Source organism: Lathamus discolor, chromosome 4 (genome assembly GCF_037157495.1).
Source record: "Lathamus discolor isolate bLatDis1 chromosome 4, bLatDis1.hap1, whole genome shotgun sequence".
Classification (NCBI taxonomy): Eukaryota; Metazoa; Chordata; class Aves; order Psittaciformes; family Psittacidae; genus Lathamus; species Lathamus discolor.
The window spans coordinates 125,944,533-125,969,628 of record NC_088887.1 but is presented as its reverse complement, the minus strand read 5'-3'; the positions used below and the strand labels follow the sequence as shown (position 1 = coordinate 125,969,628).

At 47.7% G+C, this 25,096-nt stretch overlaps 1 protein-coding gene across 2 annotated transcripts in view; it reads left to right on the top strand.

Annotated features, from left to right (window-relative positions):
* GDPD5 (glycerophosphodiester phosphodiesterase domain containing 5) overlaps positions 1-25,096 on the top strand; it is a 176,241-nt gene that overhangs the window by 102,598 nt on the left and 48,547 nt on the right. For both annotated transcript variants that reach the window (XM_065678917.1, XM_065678916.1), the window contains exon 3: positions 22,665-22,768. In XM_065678917.1, coding sequence (XP_065534989.1) covers positions 22,665-22,768 — 104 coding nt within the window. The remainder of the gene's footprint in view (positions 1-22,664; positions 22,769-25,096) is intronic.

The following is a 25,096-nucleotide window of genomic DNA, read 5'->3' as shown; positions in this document are numbered from 1 at the left end:
TTGAGTCAGGAGATACTGTCTGTACTTAGCTCTAGAGCTATTGCCTTTCCTTTTACTAGCCTCATTTAGTGGTTGCAGCATGTTTGGTACTGGAGTAAGTCCAAGCCAAGTCTCTTGAGCGTGTAGACTTAAACAGCAGATGCACCTCCTACCTCCGAGCTTCCCTGCCTGTTTTTAGATAGGAAGGAACAAAGAGTCCTTATACATCTCTGCAAAACACCCGTGCTAATCTCTTAGCAGATTGGAAACATTAATAACCTGACTGCTGGAGAGTGATTTTTATCACTTCTATTAAAGAAATCGGAAACATGGCTTTGCACGTGCTATATTTAGAGGTTCCATCAGTCCCACTGAAATGGGAGCTGAGGTGCCACAGATAATCCTGATATTTCCTGTGACAAAGACCTGGATTGTTTGGACGGGCATCCTGCAGGCAGTTGTCAACCTCATGTTTGGCTGTGCGTTGGTAAATCAGGCTTTACCTTTCCCTTGCCCTACTCTTTGTGTAGGCAATGTTGACTGTATTGCCGGTATGAACAATAAGCAGATGTCTTACACCTGACATGCCTTGATATAAATAGTTGTAATTAAGAACCATGACTGCTGTAGCTATTAGCTGAAATATCAGGCATACTTTCCACACTAACTCTTTCTTGCTGGAAGAACTTGGATGCTCTGAGCTGCACTGAAGACATCAGGGCCTGAAAAAGCCCACCTAAAGAGTAAAGCCAAAACTATGGCCTGTTGTAGAGCATTCATCACCCAAAGCATCTTCTTCAACAATACAATCTTCTATATAGGGGTTTTGATGTCAAAGCCCACAGGGATGACACTGTGCATTCACAGCCCAGAAAGACAACTGTATAGTGGGCTGTATCAAAAGCAGTGTGAGCAGCAGGCTCTGCTGAGACCCCACTTGCAGCACTGGGTGCAGTTCTGGGGTCCCCAAGATAAGAAGGACATGGAGCTGTTGGAGCAAGTCCAGAGGAGGCCACGAGGATGCTCAGGGGCTGGAGCAGCTCCTGTATGGAGCCAGGCTGAGAACATTGGGGCGGTTGAGCCTGGAGCAGAGAAGCTGCGTGGAGACCTCAGAGCAGCTTCCAGTGTCTGAAGGGGGCTGCAAGGATGCTGGAGAGGGACTCTTCATCAGGGACTGTAGTGATGGGACAAGGGGTGATGGGTTCAGACTGAAACAGGGGAAGTTCAGGTTGGAGATAAGGAAAAAGCTCTTCCTTGTGCTGAGGCACTGGAATGGGTTAGGGTTAGGGTATGTTGTGAATGCTCCATCCCTGGCAGTGTTCAAGGCCAGGTTGGACAGAGCCTTGGGTGCCCTGGTTTAGTGTAAGGTGTCCCTGCCCATGGCAGGGGTTTGCAGCTGGATGATCTTCAGGTCCTTTCCAACCCAAACCATTCTACGATTCCATGCCTTTTCAGTGACTCTGCGGATAACTTTCCTGCTGCAGGTTTTGTTGCACAAGCAATTATAATTGTGCAAGAAGAGGAAGAGAAATGCTTTGGAAAGGTTTATCGGGGTAGGCAAATCGTAAATGAAAATCCAGCTTTTTTCTCTTTGCCATGCATTTATCTCCCCTTGTTATTCCTTCAAGTCCAAGATATTTGTCATGGTCTGAGCAGAGTAGGAGGAGAAAAAACCGCTTCTGATAGCGATGTGGTCAGTAGGCCTTAGAGCATCTTGAGTGTCTGCCAAGGTTCCCATCCACTAACAAGAAATTGATTGAAGAGCTGCTTTTAGTATTCTGAAGGGGAAAATCTGCCTGTAGCAACCTGGATGACCAAGCTGGATGCTTGGCTTCTCTGTAAAGCTCTTTCACTTGAGGAAGGTACCTTGAAGGGTATCCATGTACTGAGGTGTTAATGCCTGGATGGGGTTTCGCATCCTTGCTTCTTACCTGGCAATTCTGGATCTGGACAGGGGGATCAAGTGCTTCCTCAGTATGTTTGCGGATGACACCAAGTTGGGTGGGAGCGTTGATGTGCTGCAGGGTAGGAGGCTTGGACTTGATGATCTGAAAGGTCTTTTCCAACCTGGTTGATTCTATGATTCTATGTCCAGTAAGACATGAGAATAGGGTAGTGCCATGCAAGCAACAGCCCATGGGGAAAGTTTATTCCCATTAATCCTCATGGGAAGCTCTAATGAAAGACCAGCCGGATAAATTGCCTGGTAGAGCCTTCTAGAAGATGAGAGAGAAGATGATATACCAGGATCTGCGCTGCAGGGCTGGGATGTCCTCTCCTTTTCCCCCTGTTGTTTGTATAGCTTCATGGGTTGGGTTCTCCAGCATCTCCGATTCATTGTGAGGAGCTAAATTACGGGGAAAGCACCATTCCCTACCTGTCTGGTTCATCCATGAATTGCAGGTTGGGTTTATGGGTTGCAACATGGTACCTAGTTGATGAAAACCAATATAAAGGGGGAACTAATTGATCTCCTTTCCCACCTCACTCTGTGCAAGGACGAGTCGGCACATCCACTGCGCACTAATGCATGCAAAGCCCTGCAGTCCGCCTCTGCAATTGCACCCTTTATCCCTTAGCTGCAAAGATCAGTATTTACACCCAAGGAGGCCACTCCTGCTCTTACCGAGCCGTTTGTCATGCTCTGGTGCTGGTGGCATTTAGGCTCCTCTATAAATGATCTTGTCTTTATGCCAATAAAAGCTACTTTGTGAGCTCCTAAGTGGATAGCTGGGGAAGTGAGTAATGAATATATGTGTATCTATATAAAAGCTCTCTGGGCATGTTAAATATGTGCTGGGTTTGGGAAGAGCTCAAACTCTGCTGTTATTTATAGAATCATAGAATGGTTTGGGTTGGAAAGGACCTTAAGGTCATTAAGTTCCAATCTGCTGCCATGGGCAGGGACATCTAAAGCTAGACCGTGTCACATAGAATCATAGAATAGTTAGGGTTGGAAAGGACCTCAAGATCATCCAGTTCCACCCCCCCTGCCATGGGCAGGGACACCTCACACTAAACCATCCCACACAATGTCAAAGCATGTCACCCAATGTCAAAGAAAGACATTCCTTTGCTCCATGAGAAAGCTGGTGAAGGACCATTGAATGCAGGCTTTATACCTTGGTACAATGAAGTTTATGCCTAATTTGGGGCTCCAAGCAAAGAACTCCTGGAGTCTTTTCCACAGCAGGAGAAGAGGGGTTGTGCGTGGCCTTGATCACAGTACCTTTAGGGACGGTATTGTTGACACTGTGGGCAGTGCCTGTCATACTCTGTTCCTGTGCTTGAAAATATTTATTAGCATGCATCCTAGATGTGACGCCAAAGCCATGTTGTTTGTCATCTATAAAACCCCAGGCTGCAAAACAGTGATGCTTTGGGAATTCTTTCCTTGCATACTTCCCCAAGCTGTTTTTCCCATGCGTGGTATCTCTCTGGTCCATCCATATCCTGGCCAAAACTGGCTTTGTCTGCAGCTTGATAAATACCAATGTTGTTACAGAGAGTGTGAAAGCAGGTTGCTCATGAACTGTGTCCCATGTAATAGAATGGTTTGGGCTGGAAGGAGCCTTAAGGAGGCAGTGGGTGGCATTCTTGACATCAGTGAGGTCTCTTCACCTTTGAATCGCAGACTGGTTTGGTTTGGAAGGGACCTTAAAGCTCATCCAGCTCCAACCCCTGCCACGGGCAGGGACCCCTTCCACTGGAGCAGCTTGCTCCAAGCCCCTGTGTCCAACCTGGCCTTGAGCACTGCCAGGGATGGGGCAGCCACAGCTTCTCTGGGCACCCTGTGCCAGCGCCTTACCATCCATGTCATGTAGGAGAGCTGCAAGATTAGCAGAGATTAGTTCACCAGTGAGTGGTGAACCAGGAGAAATCCTCAACTTTGACTCTCTGGGTTGTTTTCAATGCAAGCTCTTTTGAACGTCCAGGGAACGTCCTCTTCAGGTCAGCTTCCTAAAGGAGAAAGGGAAGTCAGGCTGGCTGCGATGCTGCTATGAAAACCCTCTCAACTACAGCAAGCTGCAGAAACAGCCGTAATGGCAGACTTGCTATTTCTGTACCACCTTCCATTGGAGGAACTGAAATGCTTTAATCAACGTGCAGCTCTTGATGAGAGGGGTAATTATTCCCACTTTTACGGAGTTGAGAATGAGAGATTCGAATGCCTTTTCTGGCGCTGCAAACTGTTTTATGGCAAGGAAACGAACCGAGCCTTCTCTCCGGAGAGCATCCTCCCAGGGCGCTTTGGTTGTCTCCAGGGCCAGAAATGTTAAGTTTGACTTGGAATGGTTTCTGGACTGCTGAATCAGGAATGTCCCTCCCCTGGGGGCTCTGTATCTCATCTCACTCGTGATGTCTCCTCCTTGTTGCTTGTCTTTGTGCTTTTTGCTGCCATTGGTCATGCAGTAAATGAGTAAAATCAGATTTAATTGGGCATTGCCATTATTTGGGCATTTAACAGCTCATGTGCTGACCTACCACTAGAAAACACTAAGGAACAAAGCAGTTGCAATGCTTTTTCAGCACGTTCATAGAGAATCAGGCTTTTGTTCCTGCATGAAACAGGATGGACGTGACTGACTTATCTGCAAGTTGCCTGCATGCATTTTAGTCATGGTGATGGGTACTGCAAGCAAAGAGCTGCATGGGGATCTCTTGGCTTCCCTCTAGACAAGCGTGACAGAGTTGTTCTTACATGATTCGACTTGGCTATGCCTGAGTTACAAACATCACAGAAGATGCCTCTTTGCAACAAATGCGATGCGTGATTTGTTAAGGATGCTGGAAAGCAGAAAGGGGACCTTGCGTAAGTCAGATCTTCAGTTTCTTTGCTGCAGCTTTTATTAGCCAGTAATTTTTGCTTCCTGTCATCCTCATCTCTGTGCCTTCCAGATAGTGGTTTCTGAATATCAGAAGCATTTAGATACCCACTGCTTTATGGCTTTCCTTGGTCGTGGAGTGCAGCTGACCCATCAGGCAGCGCAGCTGGACAGACAGCCCTTGCAAATGCCTTTTTTTAGCTGTCATTGCTTGTCATTTGTGACGCTGATTGAGAAAGAAGAAAGAACCCATGTGGATTTGCACATGGGGAATTGTTCCCGTTTGCCTTTTGGGACCACTTTTGTTGATGCTCCAGGTTTAGTTTTCTCCCTCTGTGTCTGCTGGTGTGGGCATGGGCTCTGCAGGTGGAGCCAATGACCACTGTGAGAGTGATGGTCATAAAAATGATCACTGTGAGGGTGCTGAGGCGCTGGCACAGGGTGCCCAGAGAAGCTGTGGCTGCACCATCCCTGGCAGTGCTCAAGGCCAGGTTGGACACAGGGGCTTGGAGCAAGCTGCTCCAGTGGAAGGGGTCCCTGCCTGTGGCAGGGGTTGGAGCTGGATGAGCTTTAAGGTCCCTTCAACCCAAACCATTCTGCGATTCAGAGGTGAAGAGGCCTCACTGGTATCAAGAATACCACCCACTGCCTCCTTTACTTTGCAGGTTGCTTCCAGCACTGGCTGGTGATGTTACCACCTTCTCAGCTAGCAAAGAAATCCTTGGAGAGGGGTGTTTGTGCCAAGCACCACGGCAAAGCAGCAGGTTTAGATTTTGGTTTGCAGACACTTGCTGCTAAGGGTAAGATACAAGAGAAATAAACAGGCCAAAGGAATAAGCTTAGTGGCTGTTTCTTCTCCTAGTCCAATCCTTTGCCCTTGAGTCTGTTTGACGTCTGTTGCAGACTATTTGGGATAAGACTTTGCTCTGAACCAGAACATTTTACAACAGAATTCCTGTAAACACTTCTGAAACACATTCCCTTTAAATAGGGATAAATATTCAGTATTTACCCTATCCACCATTCTTCCCAATGAAAACCATGCTTATTAAACTGATAAATACCGAACAGAGAAGAGCTGGAAGCACATCAGTGCCTGGGATTAGACTGATCTGATCAGACTGCAAAAGCAGCCTGGGTCAGCAAAGGTAAATGCAGAGCTATTTCCTCTGGTGTTGAGTGATCTGTTGGGATGAGGGTGGTTGGGCTTTGCTTGGAGGCGTCTGGGGTTTTAATGACTGCAGCCTTTCTAGGCCTGGTATAGCACCCATCTAGCCAAATGGCTCATTTCCAAGCAGGGCCAGAAGCAAACCGGTAGGAAAAGACCTTCCAAAACCCCCAAGATGGGCCCAAAATGATCCTCATTCTGATAATCTGTGTTTCTGATATCTCTTGAGTAAGAGGTGGTACTGAGGCCATTGCATGTAATGGTCTTCATTGTCTCTATTCTTAGTTAACTTACACGGCCTTTTTGATTACAAAACCCGCTTTCATTCAGCCCATTTTTAATCTTAAACCCCATTGCCTCAGGATATTGGTGCTTTAATTAAAAAGCGAGTCATAAACTGAATAAGCAATTCAACAGCATCATGTGCCTGCGAAAAGGGCTATCATGGGGCTGTCAGGAATAACATCCTCAGGAGACACTGAGGATGCAGTCCTGCTGCTTGATGCTGATGAGAGCTCAGCGGGGATGCTGTGCCCAGCAAGGTGCTCACTTCAGGTGGAGCTTGGACCTTATCCAGTTGGGCTGGGCAGAAGTGGTAGGCTGTATTAGTATGTTTTTCCTAGATGATGCTCGTCAGTAGGGACTGGAAGAGCTGGTCCTATTTAGACTAGAAAAGATAGCTGCCTCCCCTTGGTTTCCATATAGGCAGAACATTTGGTAAAGAGGAAGGGAACAGTGCATCTTTAGCATCAGTAATAGGTTTGTAATACTTGAATCCTTCCATTAGCATGGCCAGAAGCACTGGATATGTTATTTGGGAAGGATCCAGTAGATTAAAACCACATTGTCAGGAGGTGTGGAAGAAGAGTAAATCATGCTGTGGGGGGTAGATTGGGGGAACCCCTATTGCTCTGTCCTGTTTGCCCATGAATTGGAGGCTCCCTAAGGGATTTCTGTTCACCTCTGTGCTGCTTGAATGAGGGAGGATATAATTGCAAGAGGCAGAGCTGGTCCAGGACATTGTTATTCCTGCAGGAAGTCCCTTGGGTCCATTAGTAGCCACAAACAGCCCTGGCTGCAGCTGTGAACTGTCTCTGGAATGGCGCAGGAATTCCCATTGTAGCACCATCCGGAGTTGCCAGTGTTGTTTCTGTGATGAATAAAGCTCCTGGGGGGCAGTTAGATGTTGTTCCTGTTCAGTGAGGCACACCTAGAGAGAAACGGGTCCTCTGTACATAATAAGAGGGGAAGGAGGGACAGGCAAGTATGCCTTACCCCTTAGTTTGGATACCTTCATCCCTTTGCTTGCAAGCAAAACTGCCCCATTGCTCCTCAGCTTTGCAAGGCGGCAAGCTCTGAATCCTGGAGGGAATTAGTGGTCCTGCCTGGCTGCCGTTTGTGGTGGTGTTTTTGGAGGCTGGGAGGTGTTTTACCAAGGGTAATCATGTTATTTATAGAGATTTGGCTCTCTCTGTTACATCTGTTATCTACATGACGGCAGCCACAGTAGGAGCACTTATTTCAGTCATATGGTCCCTGCCACGTTCTTTGACCTGCTAAATGGGATTGTAAATGGAGCATGTCACAGCTCAGCAGTCTCATTCATGGCCTTCTCTAACAAGGTGTGCAGTGAGCTATTAGCTGATTCTTTACAATAATCAAATGAGATTTGTCTAAGATACGCGATGACTTGCTTCAGGAAGCATCTGGTTAGCTTTTGAAGCCTCAGCAGCCACAATGGCAGGTGTATTCATTCTTCCTTTTTCAGACCCATTGTATGTTAGACCAAATTTCTTCCTTTTTCTTCCCATTTATTTATTTATTGGCAGATGCAGATGTATTTCTTGCCAGATATAAGGCAGTAGTTCTTTACTGTTAGGGTGGTGAGGCACTGGAATGGGTTGCCCGGGGAAGTTGTGAATGCTCCATCCCTGGCAGTGTTCAAGGCCAGGTTGGACAGAGCCTTGGGTGGGATGGTTTAGTGTGAGGTGTCCCTGCCCATGGCAGGGGGTTGGAAATGGATGGAACATGGAAAGGGTTGGAAATGGATGGAAGATGGAAAGGAACTAGTCCTTTCCAACCGGAATTATTCTATGATTCTATGCCTCTTCTGCAAAGACCACATTGTGTTACAGAGGAGTGCTGCGTCAGCCAAAACCTTTGCGGTGGTTCTGAAGTGGCCAAACTGGCTCAAATCAGTTGTGTTGACTAATATTGCCTTCCAGTCAGTCCATCTCCTGCTTGGAGAAGGCTGCACCAAACGGAAGTAAGTCCCCATAGAATCACACAGTGGTTTGGGTTGGAAAGGAGCTTAAGATCATCCAGTTCCAACCCCCCTGCCATGGGCAGGGACACCTCACACTAAACCAGGGCACCCAAGGCTCTGTCCAACCTGGCCTTGAACACCGCCAGGGATGGAGCATTCAGCACTTCTTTGGACAACCTGTGTTAGTGCCTCCATACCTTGTGAGATTTGAAGTTCTAAGCAATGACAAGGACAAGAGAGAAAGCTGAGGGTGTGTTCAAGTGGAGTTTAACACCAGATGTTCATTGTCTTGGTTGTTAGATGGAGAGGTAATAAAGCCTTTGGCAGGGTACAAAGTCCTGTGAGAGCTGACTGATGCAGCAAGAATTGGTGTAGGAATTGCAACACAGGCGTCTTGCTTCTGTTCCTGATGTATGTAAGGGCTGGGAGGTCAACATCTGCTAGTCAAGGATATTGATTTTGTCACTGAAATGCTTTAAATCCTTGGAGTGCAAAGTACTTTCCCTTTGTTATATCTCTTTGCAAAACAAGTTTCAGCCATTGGGTGTACTTTTGGCAGTGAAGCCAATTACATCCTGGGCTCTAATGGTGACAGCAACTGGAGAGATGTGGGTTTTCCTTTTTACTGACACTGAGAGACCACATCTGAGTCTGGCTTGGGGCTCCATAAAACCAAGGTGGGCAATTGTGTGCAGTTCTGGTGTCCTCAGCATAAAAAGGACATGGAACTTTTGGAGCAAGTCCAGAGGAGGGCCACGAGGATGATCAGGGGCTGGAGCACCTCCTGTATGAAGACAGGCTCAGGAAGTTGGGACTGTTCAGCCTGGAGAAGAGAAGGCTGCGTGGGGACCTCATAGCAGCCTTCCAGTACCTGAAGGGGGCCTATAGGGATGCTGGGGAGGGACTCTTCATCAGGGACTGTAGTGACAGGACAAGGGGTGATGGGTTCAGACTGAAACAGGGGAAGTTTAGATTGGATCTAAGGAGGAAATTCTTTCCTGTGAGGGTGCTGAGGCACTGGAATGGGTTGCCCAGGGAGGTTGTGAGTGCTCCATCCCTGGCAGTGTTCAAGGCCAGGTTGGGTGAAGCCTTGTGTGGGATGGTTTAGTGTGAGGTGTCCCTGCCCATGGCAGGGGTTGGAACTGGATGATCTTCAGGTCCTTTCCAACCCAAACCATTCTATGATTCTATGAAGTGAGGCCAGTGGGGCCAACTGGGATGTATGAGGAGAGGCTGAGAGCTGGGGTTGTGCACCAGGAGAAGGGAAGGGAAGATCTTGCTGCTCTCTGGAACTATCTAAAGAGTGGCTGTAGAGAAGATGATGGCTCTTGGCAAGAGGCAATGGATGTAAGCTCCATGAAGGGAAATTCCTGTTAGCAGGAAAGTTTCTCCCCACGAGGGTGGCCAGACCCTGGAGCAGAACCAAGGGGAAAGTGGGAATTTCCATCCTTGGAGACATTCAGGCCTTGCTGGGACATTGCCCTGATCAACTTGAGTTGGCTTTGCTTTGAGTGGGAGTTTAGGGCAGAGCCTGCCAGAGGCTTTAAACATCTCTGAATGTTTATTGGGGTTTGCATTTCAGCTTTGGCACTGATCAGGCACCTTCCACTAGAGCAGGTTTCTTCCACCCCTGTGTCCAACCTGGCCTTGAACACTGCCAGGGATGGAGCATTCACCACTTCTCTGGGCACCCTGTGTGAGTGCCTCACCACCTGCACAAGGAAGAGCTTCTTCCTTATATCCGACCTGAACTTCCTCTGTTTCAGTTTGAACCCGTTACCCCTTGTCCTATCACTGCAGTCCCTGATGCAGAGTCCCTCCCCAGCATCCCTATAGGCCCCCTTCAGGCACTGGAAGCTGCTCCGAGGTCTCCACGCAGCTTCTCTTCTCCAGGCTCAACAGCCCCAATGTTCTGAGCCTGGCTCCATACAGGAGCTGCTCCAGCCCCTGCTCATCCTCGTGGCCTCCTCTGGACTCGTTCCAGCAGTTCCATGTCCTTTTTATGTTGAGGACACCAGAACTGCACACAGTTCCAGCTGATACTGTTCTTGTTTATCCTCAGTTCCTGGTTCTAAGGGGCACAGCTGGCAGATGCAGTCATCTTTCATCTTCAGAGTTGATTTAATAACTTGCTTGGAGATGACATTGTGCTGTTTGTTTGAATGAAGTCCAATTGGGTAATCCGGAAATGAGGAATCACGCCATCAGTTTTCCTTTTGTATTCGCTGGCTAAACGTTAGCTTGTCTCCTTTCTCCTCTATGCTAACGCTGACAAATGCCTGCAGGGAATTGAGTCTTGAAAATGTCAGAAGAGCGTAGTGAAGACTCCTCAGTAAACTCTTCATTGTATCCGGGAGTGAATTTAGACAACCTGAAAACATGCTTGAGCAATGGTGGTGCTCAGTTTGAGCCCAGCTCTTGTGTTTGCTCTTGAGGTAAAGAGCAGTTATTTAGGACTATATGGCCTTGCTCCTTTGACAAAATCCATTCATTTCCTAAGGCAGGTGCTCGGGCTGATGGATATTTAGGGACTCGAGGATGTGTGCGCTGCAGGAAGATGAAACAGCTCTTCTGTCTTGCTGCAGTCGCAAGTTTTGGGTGTCTTTGTGAATGCTGTCTGAATTAAAGCCTTCAGCGTGGAGATTTACAGTGTCTTAAGGGAAAAGGATAAATACGTTGTGGCAGGGAGATGGAGATGAGATTCATCCACAGCAGTTGCTCAGCTGCTCTGGTTAATAGAGCTTAGCTCCCCTGAAAGCTCTGCATTTTATCTGGCAGGTCCTTCAAGAGATGAAGGCTTGAATTTCAAAGGAGTGATGGGAGAAGTGTTTAGGTGTATAATGGTGGGGCCAAGGACAGAGGAGGGACGCAGGGAGGCCTCACTATAGCCCAAGAGGGAGCCAGGGGGTATCTCTACATCTGATCTGTGTGGAGCTATGGAGGTACTAATGTAACTTGGCTGAAGTTACTGCATGCTCTAGTGGTTTTGCTGTAACTGATTTGCTCCAGCATGATATCCTTAAATAATATGGGTATCCTTGCCCATACATATGGATATGTCCCTGTCTGTGGCAGGGGGATTCATAGAATCATAGAATCACAGAATAGTTTGGGTTGGAAAGGACCTCAAGATCATCCAGTTCCAACCCCCTGCCATGGGCAGGGACACCTCACACTAAACCATCCCACCCAAGGCTTCATCCAACCTGGCCTTGAACACCGCCAGGGATGGAGCATTCACAACCTCCCTGGGCAACCCATTCCAGTGCCTCAGCACCCTCACAGGAAAGAATTTCCTCCTTAGATCCAATCTAAACTAAAGGAGTTTTAAGGTCCCTTCCAACCCAAATAACTCTCTGATTCTGTGATCCTTAGGCAATAGGATGATATCCTTAAGTAACCGGATCTGACCAGGGTGTATCAAATCAGCCAAGCAGTCTAAAATAGCTGTTGTCGAGAGATCCTAGATCTGGCAGGGCAGAAGTGATGCAGGATGGTTTTCTTCAGCTGTGCGTGTGACCTGTGGTGGGGAGAAGACTGAAGCCAACAGAGCATGGACCTGCTGCTGAGTTCTGTGCAAAGGAAAACCAAATGAGGTTGGTGGCAAGGATTATGATAGGAGTCTTTCTTTCCTGTTAGGGTGCTGAGGCATTGGAATGGGTTGCCCAGGGAGGTTGTGAGTGCTCCATCCCTGGCGGTGTTCAAGGCCAGGTTGGATGAAGCCTTGTGTGGGATGGTTTAGTGTGAGGTGTCCCTGCCCATGGCAGGGGGTTGGAACTGGATGATCTTGAGGTCCTTTCCAACCCAAACCATTCTATGATTCTATGAGTCAGTCTGAGTGGCTGAGGTCTGTCCTGTCACTTGCCCCTGTCCTCAACATCGAATCATGGAATCGACCAGGTTGGAAAAGCCCTTTCAGCTCATCCCATCCAACCATTCCCAGCATTGCCAAGGCCACCCCTGCCCCATGGCACTGAGGCCTCGTCTCCACGGGGTGTGAACCCTTGCAGGGCCGGTGCCTGCAGCCCTGCCCTGGGCAGCCTGTTCCAATGCCTGAGCACCCTCTGGGGCAGGAATTGTTCCTCAGCTCCAGTCTAACCTGTCGCATCCCTCCTCCAGACGTCTGTGTTATCCCTTTTGACTTTTCCATACCGCCCAGTTTGCAGCTTCATTTGTTCTGGTCCCATGGCTGAAGGGGTGGAATAGATTTCTTTGTATGCATGGTCAGATATATGTGCCATTGCGCTCCATCTGCCTGTGCACATCCTGACCCATCTACTGCCAGCTTTTGCAAGGGCTCAGCCTCTGTCCTGTTTCCTCTGACCAGAAATTCCGACAGCCTCAAGTCGAGATGCCCTTTAGCAAGAAATTGCTTTAAAATATGGTATTTCCTATAAAAGGCTTCTGTTTCTTTCATAACTGGAATTTTTTGACAAGAAAAAGGGGGAAGGGGAGAGATTGTCAAAAAGCTTCTTCCTGCCCAAGCTTGATTTTTATTTACTTATTTAATTATTTTGGATGAATGAACAGGAGGGTTACTGTGCTCAGGAGGCAGAGAATGGGTAGGGGTCACCGCGAAGACTGAAAGCCATGGATTCCTAGAGGCACTTTGACTTGAACAAGAGCCCTCTTCATGTGGGATGAATGACAATTCCTAAATCCAGTCTGTCCTTCCAATTGCTCCTTTATTTCTAGCTGGGGAATGCAAGCTGTGCTTGGGAGAGGTACCCCAGGAGCCACATTGGCCACCTTAGATGGCATGCTGTGGTCCTGGTTTGGATGGTTGTACTTGTAGAGATGCTGGAGGGAGCAGAGTGGGAGTTGGGGTTGTTTAACACCCCTTGTACACCAAGTTACTGTGAAAATCATCTCTGGTCATGGGGGTGGAGGTGGAACATGTTTCTACTAATGTTGACAGCAAGAGACCCATGGGGTGGATGGTGAGGAGATATTCACACTGTCTAGTGGAAGGTGTCGAAAGTGAGAAGATGGCTTCAGAGGCTCTTTATATAGCCAAAAAGTGGAACAGCTTCCTCCAGAGCAAATTTAGATCATTAAATCCAAACCTTTGGAGCAAACCTCTGGTTGAGTGTACATGGAGACCACTATAGCCTTACATATATGTGTAAGATAATATTCTTGGCCAGGGTAGCTATGGATAAATACAAGTCCTGGTTTTAATAGTGAGGAGTGATTTCCTTCTGTGTTTTTTTCAGTAACTAGTTCTGAGAAATAGGCTTAATGTCTCTGATCTCTGACCAGAACACGGATCCCATCAGCAGGGGGAACGGAGAACCAGTTTTAACTGCCTTGTTAGGTTGGATTATTCTGCCTAATTTTCATTATAATTCAGTGTTAATGTGGAGAAGGGAGTCAGGTGTTTTTATGGCTTGTTCTAAGCATGGGACTGTAGAGCACTCAGGTTTTGGATTTGGAAAGCTGACTGGTTTAAGGGGTTGAAAGTACAGGTGTTTAAAAGGAGGAATCCCAGAGTGGTTTGGGTTGGAAGGGAACTTAAAGCTCATCCAGTTCCAACCCCTGCCACGGGCAGGGACCCCTTCCACTGGAGCAGCTTGCTCCAAGCCCCTGTGTCCAACCTGGCCTTGAGCACTGCCAGGGATGGGGCAGCCACAGCTTCTCTGGGCACCCTGTGCCAGCGCCTCAGCACCCTCACAGGGAAGAGCTTCTGCCTAAGAGCTCAGCTCAGTCTCCCCTCTGGCAGGTTCAAGCCATTCCCCTTGGCCTGTCCCTACAGGCCCTTGTCCCAAGCCCCTCTCCAGCTTTCCTGCAGCCCCTTTAGGCACTGGAGCTGCTCTCAGGTCTCCCCTTCAGGAGCCTTCTCTTGTCCAGGCTGCCCCAGCCCAGCTCTCTCAGCCTGAAGAAGAGGATCTCTGAAGAGTTTTGACAGAATAAACCTTGGTTCTGCTTGAAGTAGCAACAAGTCAAGGAGGGAGTCCAGTCTACCAATAACATTTAATGCTGAGTGATTTCCTGGTGCACCGTAAAATAGAAGTTAACAGAATTGAGGAAAACAGAATTGAGGAAAACAGAATTGAGGAAAACAGAATTGAGGAAAACAGAATTGAGGAAAACAGAATTGAGGAAAACAGAATTGAGGAAAACAGAATTGAGGAAAACAGAATTGAGGAAAACAGAATTGAGGAAAACAGAATTGAGGAAAACAGAATTGAGGAAAACAGAATTGAGGAAAACAGAATTGAGGAAAACAGAATTGAGGAAAACAGAATTGAGGAAAACAGAATTGAGGAAAACAGAATTGAGGAAAACAGAATTGAGGAAAACAGAATTGAGGAAAACAGAATTGAGGAAAACAGAATTGAGGAAAACAGAATTGAGGAAAACAGAATTGAGGAAAACAGAATTGAGGAAAACAGAATTGAGGAAAACAGAATTGAGGAAAACAGAATTGAGGAAAACAGAATTGAGGAAAACAGAATTGAGGAAAACAGAATTGAAGGGAACTTGGTTTATCCCCTGTTCTGAATTAACGAATCCAGCAATAAAAGGTTTCTTGGTTCAAAGCCAGAGTTGCAGAGAAGAGAGCTGCAGTTTTTCTATTGATTTCAGTGGCTCGTCTGATCTTTTGCCCTTCAGCCTCCCCGCTGTCATGCTGCCCTTCCGGTCGGTAGCAAGTGCTACCTGCGTCTTTCCTGTCTTTGCTCTTCAAATGAAGGTTGGGTCTTCACATCGTGGTCTGTGGTGAAAAGCTGTTTTTCCCCCTTGTGCTGTGGTTGAGGGTTTTGGGCTTCTCTTTGTGATGTTTCTTGATGTAAATCCCTCTGGGCTAAGGAAGTTTGATTCTGAAGGGAATCAGTAGTTGTGTGTTTTTCTCTTTCTCTTCTTTTTAACTGTTTGAGTTTAAAACTGTCAAAGTTCAAGTTCCTCTTTCGAAGGACTGTCTTCTGTTACTAAAAGACCAAGGTACCCATAATCATAGAACCCCAGAGTGATTTGGGCTGGAAAGGACCTCAAGATCATCCAGTTCCAACCCCTGCCATGGGCAGGGACACCTCACACTAAACCATGGCACCCAAGGCTTCATCCAACCTGGCCTTGAACACTGCCAGGGATGGAACATTCACAACCTCCCTGGGCAACCCATTCCAGTGCCTCAGCACCCTCACAGTAAAGAACTTCTTCCTTATATCCAATCTAAACTTCCCCTGTTTCAGTCTGAACCCATCACCCCTTGTCCTATCACTGCAGTCCCTAATGAAGAGTCCCTCCCCAGCATCCCTATAGGCCCCCTTCAGACACTGGAAGCTGCTCTGAGGTCCCCACGCAGCTTCTCTTCTCCAGGCTCAACAGCCCCAATGCTCTCAGCCTGGCTCCATACAGGAGCTGCTCCAGGCCCTGCTCATCCTCGTGGCCTCCTCTGGACTTGCTCCAACAGCTCCGTGTCCTTCTGATGTTGAGGACCCCAGAACTGCACCCAGTGCTGCAAGCGGGGGCTCACATGAACCCGTAAAGGGAACTCACTCAGACTGTGCATATAGGTTTGTTCTTGTCTTCCTTTAAGCCCCCTTATGCTCTCTGGAGGGCTTTCATGGGGCACTGTGAAAAAGGTCATGGTACCCCCCTTGCTCCACTCACCTGACTTAAACATCTTCCACCAAACAGTAGGTTGTTCCCTCTGGCTGGTCTCAGTGGTGGCTTAGTGTGAAGTTGTTCCTTATTTTCTAGCTTTTAGCCTTCAAAGGAGAACGTATTTTAATCAGGAACAGAAATCTGCTTTTTTTTTCTTTATGCATCTCCATTTCCAATCACCCACATCCTCACCTCTGTATTTAAGGCCCTTGGGGTGACATTTTGCTCGCTGTGGTTTCAGCTGCTTTGGGGACCAAACGCCACAGAGGGTTTGATGTGAACATTGGCGCTATCCTCACAGTTGGATGGGAATCCAAAGGGGGGCTGTAAAACCCATCTGTTTCCATCTGTGGGCTGCCATGGTTAGCTCTACTGGTATAAACTGGAGTGAGCTTGCAGCAACGTTGCAGCGCTGGCATTTGATTTACTTCCTTGGAAAGCTTCTAGGGATGCATGAGTTGGAGAGGACCCGACTTCACCCGCGTTGATTGATTGCTGGAGCGTTGTTTGCTATGAGCTAATCTGGGTAGGAATGGAGCTCTAATCCATGCAGTGCTGGCATTTCCTCTTACCCAGTCACAGTTCAAAGCAGGCTTCTCTCTTTCCTGTTCACTTTGAAGCTCGGCGTTGCTTCGGGTTGCCAGAGAGGATGCTGGAGGTGGTGGGTTTGCTTTCGGGGGATCTTGCAGTTGTATCCCGAGGCCAGAAGGTGTAGAAGCATCTCAAGGATGCAAATCCTGCTGTTAGCTTGGGATGAGCTGACAGATCTCAGCAACCACCATAGGTGGAGGAGGGCATTTCAGGACTAGGGTTGACTGGGGTGAATCCAGGCAAAATGTTTACGCTCTGCTTCATCCATCTGCAGGCGGCCAGGAAATGAACTGGCTCCAGCCTTGGCTTGAATGGAGCAGACCTTGAGCCAACGGTGCTCTGCCCCTTCTGAAAATGCAGCCTTCTCCTCCAGCTGGGTGCAAAGAGTAAGAGGAGCAGCTTAGCTCATTGACCAGCATTTCAGTGGCCTTTGGGAGTATCTATGTTAGGAAATAAGCAATTTAATGCAGTCTAAGATGTTGTATCCTTTTGTTTTGCCTCCATGCCCCAGACCGGGCTTGGGACATACTGATAGACCCATCTTAAATATAACGGTGTTTAAACCTCATGACCAGGGACATGTGTGAATGTAGTGATAGCCCCTTCTGATCAGTGGTGTCTCACCCTGGGCAATCTTGATTTTAAGATCTTAAATGCTCTCTCTCAGTTCTATGTCCGAATCACACTCCATTTACATCCTGATGCTGTGCTGATCTGGTTTTTGAGGAAGATAATGGGCAATTTGGTGATCTGCAGGCCTGAGAAGTATTAGAGTAAATCGTCAAATGGCCATGGTTCTGGCTTCTTTAGAATGGCACAGCATCGAGTCGAGTTCACCCTGTAATGCAGCAGGGAACGGCTGGGGCAGGCAAATGTGCATTAGCTCTGCGTTCGGCTGGTTTTGGCAGGGGTTTGATTTTCCTAGTGACAGCCAGAGAACCTCCTCTAAAGGAACCAGTTTAAAAGCATGGATTTGTTGGTTAAAGGACTTCTTTAGCTTACAAATGCTATTGTGCAAAGAGATGTCGACCTGGCAGTGCTCAAGGCCAGGCTGGATGCAGGGGCTTGGAGCAAGCTGCTCCAGTGGAAGGGGTCCCTGCCCGTGGCAGGGGTTGGAGCTGGATGAGCTTTAAGTTCCCTTCCAACACAAACCGGGCTGGGATTCTATGAAATAGCTCTTGTAGGTGGCAATGTGCGTGTGCATGAACTCCATAATCCCTCCTACAGATCCTACAGGAAAGAAAATAATCCTCCTGAGCCTCTACTCCCCTGCTGCCAGCACCGGGTTGTAAATAATGCTGCGACCTCCATCTGGGTTGGGGAGTTGCAGCTAAAGAGGCTGGTGCAGCCCTCAGTTAACCAAAACTGATCCCCAGATAGAGAAATCTCTTCCATGCTCTGTGATGAGACTTTTGTGGCTGTTTCAAAGAGGTCAGATTAAAACCTGCATCACAAAAGCAGGTAAAATGCATGAGCCAACTTCACAATGAGTCACAAACTGGGTCGTTGTGTGGTAAATCCCTTTAATTTGGGTGGGGTTTTTTTGCCATTATGGGGTGGGGGCTGGGAATGCACCAAAGTGGTGGAAAACGTGGCTGAAACGCTGATTCTTTTTAATTCTTATTTTCGAAGGATCCCGTGATTTTAATGAATCAAGAAATCGCTGACAAACTGAAACTTGGCAACAGGGCTCAGTCTTCATTTGCTTCCTTTTGGGGCTCTTCTGATTGAGTATCTGTAGATAATCTTGGAATAAGAAATCATATTTCCATTGCTAGAAGTGGCCCCACAATAGACCTGAGGTCACAAGCACAGTGGTACATGTAAGACGCCTGGTTTTGGTAGCTCTTCTGCAGCACAAAAGACTTCAACTTGTGCCTGATCCTTTTAAATGTTCTCATTTCAAGATCACTTTTTTCTTACTTTCATTGATATTCCCTCCATTCTTCTTTGGGCTATGGCCAGCTCATCGGGTGTGCTCTGCAAAGGCTTCATCCCTGTACCAGTTAGCTCTTTCTGAGGTTAACTGAGTGCATGGTACATGTGCTTTCTAGACATTTAGCTGAAGGAAAAAGGTGACTCTTCATTTACTGTTTTTCCTTTAAAGTTAAATGTTGATACAATGAGGTTAACATCATTTAATGCCCTTCTGTAAGACATGGCTGCATCTTTGTTAGCAAGCGGTGTGGCCCAAGGGAAGAGGTTTGTGGAAGGAGATAGTTGGTGCTGAAGTCCCAATGTCCATAGAATAGTTAGGGTTGGAAAGGACCTGAAGACCACCTAGTTCCAAACGTTTTGGAGGTGGTGGTGTAGTCATTTAGGATTAGCTCCAATCTGGACTGAGTGCCCATTGGTAGTTGATGTACATTGAGTTCACACCTGGAGCACATCTGGTTTTCATAGAGTCGTAGAATAGTTAGGGTTGGAAAGGACCTTAAGATCATCCAGTTCCAACCCCCCTGCCATGGGTTTTGCTTCCCCTAAAGCCCTTTAACGGTGTGAATCGGAGTATAGAAAGCAGGATAAAACATGAAGCTACTCCGAATTACATCCTGGTAGGAATGAAGGTGCTAATACCTGTACTTGGTCAGGTTTATATGCATGACAATACTGAGTGCAGTGTGAACTGAGCATGTTTAAGCTTACTGCAAGTAATTGGTAACTGGTGAGCACATCCATCATATCCTGGTGTGAAGAGGGATAAATTGAAAGAGAAGGAGGGGAGGTTTTCTAGAACTGCCAAAATGTCAGTGCTGACATTCCTATAAAGTCTCATGGAGCTGAATATGAACGTCTTCTGCAAGCACCTTCAAACCTTCTAGTGGTTCTGCTTGAGCTTCCATAGGTGAAGTTGGTACCATTTCCTCCTCCTGCTTGAAGCTGTGACTGAGTGATCAGGATGACTCCATCTTTAGCAGTAGAGGCTCGAAGCTGTTGAAGGGTGCAGATTTCACCTTGCTTTAAAGCATGTGGGAGCTTGTGAAGTAGGGGCCTGTAAAGCTCTTCTGATGAGGGGTGGTTGGAGGGAGGTTGTAGAGGAGCCAGGCCACATCCGATATGTTGTATACGTAGGTCAGGTTGATGTCGGTTCGGGTTCGGGCTCAGTCTGTGCTGAATAGCATCAGTGGTGCCGGGAAGATGTTCCCTGTTCTTGACCCCACTGAAATATGCCAAACCTTAAAGAATTGGACTGGGTTTACACAAAATCAGCCAGGCAAATAAATCTGGCAAGTGCAGCATCAAGGACAGACCTAAAATAGCTTTTGGAGAGCTTTGACACAAGCTCTGCTACTTGCATGTAAATGAAGGAGAAAACACACAAAAAATAGATATATGAAACATAAAGCCCAAACATGTTCTGAAATGTTTTCCCTTGGCTTATGAAATCACTGTCATCCAGTGCATGAAAGCTGGCCAAGCTTATCCCATAATGACCTTTAAAAAGCTGGCGGATTACTATGTTTTACATAGCAATATTGGTCCAGCATTTGAGATACTTTAAACCTCGCTCGCCTTGCAAAACCTGTCCAGTTAACTGATTTAGCAGTGTTGCTGATACGTGCAAGGTGTTAGACCCAAATGGGGAGACAAAAACCAGCTAACAACAGGGGAAAGTGAGGTTTGAAAGCTTGGAGAACCATAGACTGGAAGGCACCAGGAGCAAATAGTCATAGTCTGCTGAAAGGGTAAGGAATTGCTTCTTCCTGGGGAATTTTGGTGGCATGGAGTGAAGGTGTGAGTGGTTCTAGGTTGGGGTGTTTGTATAATCCGGATGTTCCATGGGTGGATTATAATCTGGAACTCCTGGGTTGCAAAGGGTTGGCTCGGCTGTGCAGTGGTGATTGGTGTGGAGGAGGTTCATCATGGAGAGATGCTGCAGCCTCGCTGTTGGATTTGGGATTGGAGAAAGCTAGTGTTGGGTATGGAGGTAACATAGGTGCTGTAGATGGCATCCTGCTAGCAAAGGTGGGGTGTTCTGGGGAAACTCCGCATTCCAACCATAGTGCTTTCCTTCCAGGAGGTCACTTAGAGAATCATAACATCCCAGACTGGTTTGGGATGGAAGGGACCTTAAAGCTCATCCAGCTCCAACCCCTGCCATAGGCAGGGACCCCTTCCACTGGAGCAGCTTGCTCCAAGCCCCTGTGTCCAACCTGGCCTTGAGCACTGCCAGGGATGGAGCACTCACAACCTCCCTGGGCAACACATTCTAGTGCCTCACCACCCTAACAAGAAAGAACTTTTTCCTTATCTCCAATCTAAACTTCCCCTGTTTCAGTTTGAACCCGTTACCCCTTGTCCTATCGCTCCAGTCCCTGATGAAGAGCCCCTCCCCAGCATCCTTGCAGCCCCCTTCAGACACTGGAAGCTGCTCTGAGGTCTCCACGCAGCCTTCTCTTCTCCAGGCTCAACAGCCCCAATGTTCTCAGCCTGGCTCCATACAGGAGCTGCTCCAGCCCCTGCTCATCCTCGTGGCCTCCTCTGGACTTGCTCCAACAGCTTCGTGTCCTTCTGATGTTGGGGACCCCAGAACTGCACACAGTGCTGCAAGTGGGGTCTCACCAGAGCAGAGTAGAGGGGCAGGATCACCTCCTCTGACCTGCTGCTCACTTGTGTGCATAGGTGCAGATCTATGGATAAGGTGGAGAGAGTATAGTTTTTGCAAGTATAGTGGAGCAGTTTGGCCATGTGGTTTTGAATGCACCCAGTAGTTGCCCTGTACAATTCCCATTTTACCTCCTTCTGGTCCCTTTTTTCCCATTTATCTGGAACACGAAGACCCTCATGGGACAGAGCTGGTACAGAGGTTTGATAGAAGTTGGCTTTTACTTGAGCTGAGTTGAAAAAGATGTTCTAACCACAACCCCAGCCAAGAATTGGGAATTTCTAGCAGGAAACATCACTTTTGGCACAACAAAAATGAAATAATTCCAAGCCTTTTTATTGCCTACTTTTTTCTCTTGGCACCTCTTATAAAACAGAGCATCCAAGGAAGAGCTGTATCACAAGATAGGTATCCAGGGTGATGCATGATGGAAAACAGTCAATATACAGTTAAGTAAATAGCTTCAGCCCTTAAGATGGAAAAGGAAGGCAAAGACTAGTAGTATTTCATATATCACCAAAGCAGTGTTTGTGTTGGTTACGTTGTTCTGCATAATTGAAAAGCCATGAGAGTAGAGAAAAGGGCATTTTCAGAAGAGATTAATGTTGCACTCAGGGTCTGGAAAGAAATTATAGTAGTGGAGTTACTCATTCGCTTTGTCAGTTTTCATCCCTTCTTGTTCATCCTGGGAAGAGAAGCTTCATGTTTTCCATAAAGAATGTGTTTCAGTGGTTTGTTCCAATCAGACTGGATGCTGGTTGGGAACAGGAACATGTGTGGACTATTGAATGCCTGCAGGGTAAAACCAACAAGTAGAACATGGAAATGGGGCTGGTTAGGGAGAGTTTGCAGCACTGTTCTCTTCATGGACGTCCTTGTGTTTTGGGATTTCACTCATGCTTTTGGATTTAGGACACTGACAAGGTGTTTTAGGGGTTTACTTTTTTTTCCTCTATGTGTGTGTGTAGAGTGTTGTTTGGAGCATTCATCAAAGCTGAATGGTGGTGCAAATCTCCATTAACCAATGCTGCTGTGGTGTGTCCTCCTGGAAGACACTTGTCTATGTGGTGGTGGTGGGAATGAATAAATGTCGTGGATGTGTGGTTGGGTTTGCATGGTCTGAGTGCCCTAGGGAAGGAGTAAGGAAGGGTTTATATATGTGTGTGTAGTAGCAGCATCCATAACCTGCTGTGTAGACTTGGCCATTTGATAGCTACTCGGTCATTTAGGCTGAGAGTAAGATGCCAAGTTGCACCTCCCACATGTGAATGGAAAAGTTAATTCAACAATTGCCTATAAAATACCCCAAACCCAAACAAGCGAAAAACCCCAGCTCTGTATCCAAAATATTCCCCCATTCCACGTGCCTAAAGAGCTGGAGAAATGATGAACCAATGCTACATAACGTGGATCTACATAATGGACCGCTCTGCCCAGGGCTGGGGACCAGGCTGGCATCTCCCACCTCCCCCAGGTCAAAAAAGGTCCCAAATCTACCCTTGGAAATACCTAGCTAACTCCATCCAACCCCCACAGCTTCTAGATGGAATGTTGGACAATATGGGGGCACTGGCCCTGAAATGGGCCAGTATTAATGCTCACCTCTCTTTCTATCCACAGTGGGAGCGGCTCTGGTTCCTCATCCTCACCTCATCCTTCTTCCTGACCCTGGTATGGTTTTACTTCTGGTGGGAAGTTCACAACGACTACAATGAAATCAACTGGTGAGTAGAGCTTCCCCATTGCAGAGCAGCAAGCCCTTAACAATTTTGGCTGACATCAGACTCCTTTAAGAGTTGTTTGATTGCCTTGGACACATTTGAGATCTTCACATGAAGTTATTAATGACAGTAAGGGAAAGTGACGTAGGAAGTGAGCCTGCAGGACAGTGTCTATTGCTTAACTTCACTGATATAGAATCATAGAATGGTTTGGGTTGGAAGGGACCTTAAAGCTCCTCCAGCTCCAACCCCTTCCACTGGAGCAGCTTGCTCCAAGCCCCTGTGTCCAACCTGGCCTTGAGCACTGCCAGGGATGGGGCAGCCACAGCTTCTCTGGGCACCCTGTGCCAGCGCCTCAGCACCCTCACAGGGAAGAGCTTTTTCCTTATCTCCAACCTGAACTTCCCCTGTTTCAGTCTGAACCCATCACCCCTTGTCCTGTCACTGCAGTCCCTGATGAAGAGTCCCTCCCCAGCATCCTTGTAGCCCCCTTCAGACACTGGAAGCTGCTCTGAGGTCTCCACGCAGCTTCTCTGCTCCAGGCTCAACAGCCCCAATGTTCTCAGCCTGGCTCCCTACAGGAGCTGCTCCAGCCCCTGATCATCCTCGTGGCCTCCTCTGGACTTGCTCCAGCAGCTCCACATCCTTCTTATGTTCAGGACACCAGGACTGTACAGATGTAATGTGTGTTTCCTATTGCCTGCTTTCACAGATAGATGTAATGTGTCCTCACGTCTCCATTGCGTGCCTTTAATGGAGTTTGGGGTAGGTGTTCTCCCATAAGAAACCAAAGTTGGGGCTGGAATCACGTCGAAGCATTTGGTTGTGCTCAGTTTGTTGGCTTCTCTGGCCGGCTGTTCTGGGAGGTTCCTGAGCAATTTGGCTGCAACTTTCTGCAGAATCTAAATGACAGAAGCTCAGGCTGAAGCAGACATGGGTGTGGAAAACTTGGCAACATCGGAAGGAGCTGAAAACGAGCTTTCCAGAGGGATGTGCTGGGGAGTGCGGGTGTTACCAGCTCCCTCCAGTGCTGGAAATGATCCTCCCTTTCAGTGTCTCAGCAGCGTCTTAAAGCACTTTGACAGTGCCTTGGGCTCTTTTAACCAGACTGCCTTGACATCATCCTCTTATGGATGATAAGTGATGATCCTGCCCCTCTACTCTGCTCTGGTGAGACCTCACCTGGAGCACTGTGTGCAGTTCTGGTGTCCTCAACATAAAAAGGACATGGAACTGCTGGAACAAGTCCAGAGGAGGCCACGAGGATGATCAGGGGCTGGAGCACCTCCCGTATGAAGACAGGCTGAGGAAGTTGGGGCTGCTCAGCCTGGAGAAGAGAAGGCTGCGTGGGGACCTCAGAGCAGCCTTCCAGTGTGTGAAGGGGGCCTATAGGGATGCTGGGGAGGGACTCTTCATCAGGGACTGCAGTGACAGGACAAAGGGTAACGGGTTAAAACTGAAACAGGGGAAGTTTAGATTGGATGTAAGGAGGAAATTCTTTCCTGTGAGGGTGCTGAGGCACTGGAATGGGTTGCCCAGGGAGGTTGTGAGTGCTCCATCCCTGGCAGTGTTCAAGGATGTGTTGGATGAAGCCTTGTGTGGGATGGTTTAGTGTGAGGTGTCCCTGCCCATGGCAGGGGGGTTGGAACTGGATGATCTTGAGGTCCTTTCCAACCCTAACTATTCTATGAGTCTATAACATGTAAACTGTGGCTTGCACCGTAGTGGGTAGTTGATCCCTTAAATAGATCACATGCTTTAGGTGCTGACGTTGTGGGAGGGAGGGTGTTCACGAACTCAGTGTTCACCAACTCAAAGACGTGAGCTGGCTCCTCCTAGGAGTGTGGTTTTCCTCTTTGCTCAGACCCACACTCTTAGAACTGAAACCTCCACCATTGCTCTTGGTTATTTGTAAGACTAGAAGGAAAAACCCCTTCTTTTCAAGGCTATTTCGGAACTCCTTTCTCTTCCAGTTTATACCTTCAATAAAGATGTGAATGCTTCTAGTCCACTCCAGTGGAAAGCCAAATCTGTCTGAGCTTAAAGTTGAGAGAAGGCTAAATAAAATCATGCAGGGATGAAGCAAAGCTCTGGGAATGCTGTGAATGTGCATTGTAGCTGCAGTGCTGCAAGGGTTTGGGTTCCCAAATACTCATGCCAGAGTAGGAGGAGATGTGCAGGTCTGCTCTGGATGCAGGAGGTATTTGGGCTTTGAAATCATAGAATCCCAGACTGGTTTGGGTTGGAAGGGTCCTTAAAGCTCATCCAGCTCCAACCCCTGCCATGGGCAGGGACCCCTTCCACTGGAGCAGCTTGCTCCAAGCCCCTGTG